This window comes from Zea mays, chromosome 9, assembly GCF_902167145.1.
Source record: "Zea mays cultivar B73 chromosome 9, Zm-B73-REFERENCE-NAM-5.0, whole genome shotgun sequence".
Taxonomy (NCBI): Eukaryota; Viridiplantae; Streptophyta; class Magnoliopsida; order Poales; family Poaceae; genus Zea; species Zea mays.
The window spans coordinates 158,945,595-158,951,417 of NC_050104.1; the positions used below are offsets into that span (position 1 = coordinate 158,945,595).

A 5,823-nucleotide genomic window follows, 5' to 3' on the forward strand; every position below is an offset into this window, starting at 1 on the left:
TCCCGAGGTACCCTAGGACATTTCCGAGACCAGCGGGAGCGATCTTGTAACAGAATCCCATCAGAGGGAGGCATCGAGCCCTCGGACCCCGTCGTCAGGGGACCGGGTCCGGCAGATCACCCGCAGGTACTTTTGGGCGTGCCTCTGGGCCCCTAGCCGACCCCTAACGAACGGGGCACGGACGTCCACTCGGATTACCCGCTTGCAGCTCACCGGAGACACCATGTTCGGCGCCCATCGAGGGCAACATGGCGCTTTCCCCCCCTCCTCCTTGCGGAAAGGCGACGCAGGGGCGTATGTAAAAAAGCCGAGTCTGTCCCTGATCGCCCTCTCGCCCTGTGTAGAGGCTCGGGGGCTGCTCTCGCAAACCCGGCTCCGGCCGAACCGTTGACAGCGTCAACATACCAGCCTGAGAACTTGGGACCCGACCGTACACCCGGGCTACGGCCAGTTCGCATGAGGGAACAACCAGACCAGCCGAAGCATTACGCAAGGCATTAAGACCTCGAAGGAGTGAAACCACTCCTCCGAGGCCTCGGGGGCTACACCCGGCGGGTGCGCTCGCGCGCACCCACCGGAACAAAATGCAACCGAGAAAGGCTGGTCCCCTTGCAAAAAAGTGCGACGAAAGCCTCCAAGCGAGTGCTAACACTCCCTTCGAGGCTCGAGGGCTACTGTCGGGGACCATAATTAGGGGTACCCTCAAGACTCCTAATTCTCAGCTGGTAACCCCCATCAGCATAAAGCTGCTAAGGCCTTATGGGTGCGATTAAGTAAGGGATCAGTCCATTCGAGCGACTCGATCACGCCTCGCCCGAGCCTAGCCTCGGACAAGGGCAGCCGACCCGGAGGATTTCCGTCTCGCCCGAGGCCCCCCTCCAACGGCGAACATATCTCCGGCTTGCCCGAGGCCCTGCCTTCGCTAAGAAGCAACCCTGACTAAATCGCCGCACCGACCGACCAGATCGCAGGAGCATTCAATGCAAAGGTGGCCTGACACCTTTATCCTTACGCGCGCCCCCCGGCAGAGCCGAAGTGACCGCCGTCACTTCGCCGCTCCACTGACCGGCCTGACAGAAGGACAGCGCCGCCTGCGCCACTCCGACTGCGGTGCCACTTGACAGAGTGAGGCTGACAGGCAGTCAGGCCCTGCCGAAGGCACCATAGGAAGCTCCGCTTCGCCCGACCCAGGGGCTCGGACTCGGCCTCGGCCACGGAAGACAGACTCGACCTCGGCTTCGGAGGAGCCTCCACATCGCCCAACCTAGGGCGCAGGCCAGCCACGTCAACAGGAGGCGCCATCATCACCCTACCCCGAGCTGACTCGGGCCGCATGGAACAAGACCGGCGTCCCATCTGGCTAGCTCCGCCAGATAGGCAATGATGGCGCCCCGCTTACTCTGTGACGACGGCGGCTCTCAGCCCCCTTACGGAAGCAAGAGGACGCCAGCAAGGACCCAACCGCTCCGACAGCTGTCCCTCCGCCAGGCTCCATCGCTCCTCCGACGGCCACGACATCACACCAGCTGGGTGCCAAAATCTCTCTGGCTGCCACAACGGCATGTACTTAGGGCGCTAGCTCCCCTCCGCTAGACACGTAGCACTCTACTACACCCCCCATTGTACACCTGGATCCTCTCCTTACGCCTATAAAAGGAAGGACCAGGGCCCTCTTAGAGAGGGTTGGCCGCGCGAGGACGAGGACGAGATAGGCGCTCGCTTGGAGCCGCTCGCTTCCCTTTCCCGCGTGGACGCTTGTAACCCCCTACTGCAAGCGCACCCGACCTGGGCGCGGGACGAACACGAAGGCCGCGGGATTCCCACCTCTCTCACGCCGGTCTCCGGCCGCCTCGCTCTCCCCCTTCGCGCTCGCCCCCACGCTCGACCCATCTGGGCTGGGGCACGCGGCGACACTCACTCGTCGGCCCAAGGGACCCCCCGGTCTCGAAACGCCGACATCAATGTTCTATGAAATTACTTTTAGCAACTAGCACAGTACATCTAAGCCAAACTTAGACCTCTAATCTCCTTTTCTATTTTATTACTCTAGCAATGGATCCTACTATTGCACGTCGGCGGCTAATTGCAAAGGTTGTGGTCCTTGTAGCAGTTATGTCAGCCTGGTTGGATGCATGGTTGAGGCACCGACTACATGCTAGGAGGTCTATCACTTATGGCCCAATGCACCAAAGAGACCAAGAGAGACAAAACAACCTGAGATTCATTTATGAATCCACTGATGTTGAGTGTGTTGACTTACTTAGGATGAGAAGGGCCCCTTTTATGCAGTTGTGTGACCTTTTTCGCACTAGGCAGCTATTGAGAGATAGTATTCATAGCTCAGTAGAGGAGCAGGTTGCCATGTTTTTACATGTGGTAGGTCATAATCAAAGGTTTAGAGTTGTACACATGACCTTTCGAAGGTCTATTGAGACCATCAACAGATACTTCAGGGAAGTATTGTATGCGGTTGGTGAACTGAGAAATGAAATGATCTTGCCACCTTCAACTGCTACACCAACCAAAATTAGAGATAGCCACAGATGGTACCCCTATTTCAAGGTCAGCCATCCACAAATGTAATCCCTTCCTTTTCATGTGTAGGGTTTGTAGTAACAAATGTTTGCCCTAATGTGTAGGACTGTATTGGTGCCATTGATGGCACTCATGTGCTAGCAAGAGTTCCTAGAAATCAGAGGGCTGCCTTCCTTGGCAGGAAACACACCACAACACAGAACATCTTAGCTGCTGTAGACTTTGATCTAAGGTTTACATATGTTCTTGCTGGCTGGGAGGGATCAACACATGATGCCCTTATCCTTGCTGATGCCCTTGAGAGAGAAGATGGTCTAAAAGTGCCCCAAGGTAAAAAATTAGTATTGGTCTACACAATACACACTTCCCTTGGTATTCCCTAATATATGATCTATGATGTTAGGTAAATTTTACCTTGTGGATGCTGGTTATGCTGTCAGGCCTGGGTTTTTACCCCCTTACCGTGCCACACGGTACCACTTGAGTGAATATGGGGGGAGGAATCCACAGAACCCAAAAGAGCTCTTCAACCTTAGACATTCATCACTAAGGGTGACAATAGAGAGGGCCTTCGGTGCTTTGAAGGACAGATTCAAAATATTATACAACAAACCTTTCCATCCATACAAGACACAAGTAAAGCTAGTCCTAGCTTGTTGTATCCTCCACAACTAGATTCTTCGTCATGGGAATGATGAACATGTTCCACTAGAAGACACATGGGCTGCAAATCAACTTCATGAGGGAGCTCCCCTTGACATTGTCATGGACAATGCTGCCTGGTCTGCTACTAGGGACAATTGGGCTCAACAGATGTGGGAAAATAGGGGATAGTGGTCATTATGTACTGTGCTAAGTTGCTCAACAGATGTGGCAAAATTGAGAACATTGTCTATTAGCAATGATGAACTATATATAGTTATGAACATTATGTGCTAAGTTGCTCATAAATTTGTAAGAACTGGTTCCATGCTGAGAACATTGTCTATTAGCAATGATGAACTATCTATAGTTTTGAACTCACTTTCTTTGTGTGATGTGCCCAGTTGCTAATGATGACATTACTTACATCCTGATGCCATTGTTGACTAGCAATGATGATTACTGCTACTTCTACTTTCCTATGCTGACATTACTGCTACTTCTACTTTCCTATGCTGACATTACTGCTACTTCTACTTCTACTTTCCTATGCTGACATTACTTTCCTATGCTGAGAATATCTATCTGTATTCCCCCTAATCTTTTACTTGTTCCAGCTATGGCTGACATGGTCTCTGGGGTTGCTAGCCAGGGGGCTAGGCCTGCTCTTAGGTGGAGTGCCGCAATGTCTGGGTTTGTTCTACGCCGTTTTGTTGACTTGATAGGTACTGGGGTTAGGACTGACAAGGGTTTTAAGGAAATCCACCTTAACTCTGTTGCTAAAAATGTCTCCGAATTCTGTGGCCAAGAAGTAACAGGCCAGCAAGTGTACAATCACCTTCGTAAGTGGAGGTCTAGGTGGGTCAAAGTTTGCAAACTAAAGGACATTAGTGGCGCTCTTTGGGATGAGGATACCTTTGTCATAAGCTTAGAAGAGGGTCATTATGCTGCTTACATCAAGGTTAGGACCAACACCTTCCATTTCTCTAATTTGGTCTAACTTGAAATTGCTAACTTGAGTTGCTAACTCAATAGGATCACCCAAAAGATGTTGATTACCTCAATAGGCCCATAGAGAACTATATGGCTATGCAAATCATTTTTGGAAGTGGGGTTGCCACTGGTAGGTTTGCAATGGGTTCAAATGAGCCTTTGGGCAAGCCAAGTGACATTGTTGACATCTTAGATGATGGCATTGAAGTGACCTCAGAGTTTGTTGATGCTTCCAATCTAACTGGCAAGGGAAAGACTGTTGATAAGGGTACCCCTGGTGACTCCATTGATACCAAGCCTATGTCCAACTTAGGGAAGAGGAAGAGGTACATGACTGATGAAGATGTTTTGTGTTCAATGGGATGAAAGAGGCTGTATCTGATGTTGCTGCTGCTGTCTGTGAAAGCATCCGTGCTGAAGCAGCACCTGGGATCTACAATGTTGTAATCAACTGTCCTGGGTTCTCTAGGGAGGCTCTCATGTATGCCCTAAACCACATGATGGAGCACAAGGCCACCTCCCTGGTGTTCCTGGACATGACTCCTGATGATCGTGACCTATGGCTCAAGACTTTCCTAGCCAAGCACTACCACAACTGATGTATCCCTGAGTGCAGCAATGTCTGTCTAGAACAATGATGTATCCCTGAGTTTTATGGGTCTATGGGTTTAGGGCATCTATACTGTTTAAGAACAGATTTGGTCCACTTGCTCTATTCCATCTATACTAGATGCTACTTAAGAACAATGATGTATCCCTGAGTTCGATGGGTTTCCCTGTTTAAGAACAGATATGCTACAGTTTATCTGATGTGTCTCTCCTTTATCCTGATTAAGAACAGATTTGGTATTTGAGAACAATGATGTTTCCCTGAGTCCTATGGATTTCCCTGTTTGAGAACTGATATGCTACACTTGATCTGATGTGTGTGTCCTTTATGCCAATGATGATAACAAAAGTGAATATTAAGCCTACTCAGTTAGCCAGCCACTAATAATAGTCATTTATGTTGTTTTGTTGTTTTTGATGTTTAAGAACAGATATGCTACACTTGATTTGGTTTTGGTTTTTGAGAACTGATACTCCTATCTATATCCTTTATCACTATTTAGTAGCTGGCTACACTGTCATGTAGGATCAATTTTACTGAGCTGAGGCTAATATTAATAACTATTTCATATTTACAAGTCCTAGTGTCCTATCTTGATTCCGATTCACTTGAACTGTTGTGTAATCTACACTGTAATCAGCTGTTTGAAGTTTTCAGTAACCAGCTGTTTGGTTTACACAGTTGTTTGGTTTATTTCTTGTTGTGTAATCAGCTGTTTGAAGTTTTCCTAGTGTCCTATCTTGATTCCGATTTCGATTCATATGTAAGAACGGATATGCTACACTTGATTCCGATTCACTTGAACTGTTGTGTAATCTACACTGTAATCAGCTGTTTGAAGTTTTCAGTAACCAGCTGTTTGGTTTACACAGTTGTTTGGTTTATTTCTTATTGTGTAATCAGCTGTTTGAAGTTTTCCTAGTGTCCTATCTTGATTCTGATTCCGATTCATATGTAAGAACAGATATGCTACACTTGATTCCGATTCACTTGAACTGTTGTGTAATCTACACTGTAATCAGCTGTTTGAAGTTTTCAGTAAT

At 48.6% G+C, this 5,823-nt stretch overlaps 1 protein-coding gene across 1 annotated transcript; it reads left to right on the forward strand.

Moving 5' to 3' along the window:
- The first annotated feature begins 2,052 nt into the window (after positions 1–2,052).
- LOC111590172 (uncharacterized) lies at positions 2,053–4,769 on the forward strand. The gene is made up of 5 exons (XM_023301103.1): positions 2,053–2,562; positions 2,640–2,865; positions 2,939–3,171; positions 4,213–4,496; positions 4,577–4,769. Exons 1-5 carry the CDS (start codon positions 2,053–2,055, stop codon positions 4,767–4,769), a joined length of 1,446 nt encoding a protein of 481 aa, XP_023156871.1.
- Positions 4,770–5,823: the final 1,054 nt, after the last annotated feature.

What these genes read in the sequence shown, in the direction of transcription:
- LOC111590172 (XM_023301103.1), top strand. Translation starts at nt 2,053, where the DNA reads ATGGATCCTACTATTGCACGTCGGCGGCTAATTGCAAAGGTTGTGGTC. An exon ending in TCCATCCATACAAGACACAA is followed by an intron (nt 3,172 to 4,212) that starts GTAAAGCTAGTC and finishes CTAACTCAATAG; the next exon opens with GATCACCCAAAAGATGTTGA. An exon ending in AACTTAGGGAAGAGGAAGAG is followed by an intron (nt 4,497 to 4,576) that starts GTACATGACTGA and finishes TGTCTGTGAAAG; the next exon opens with CATCCGTGCTGAAGCAGCAC.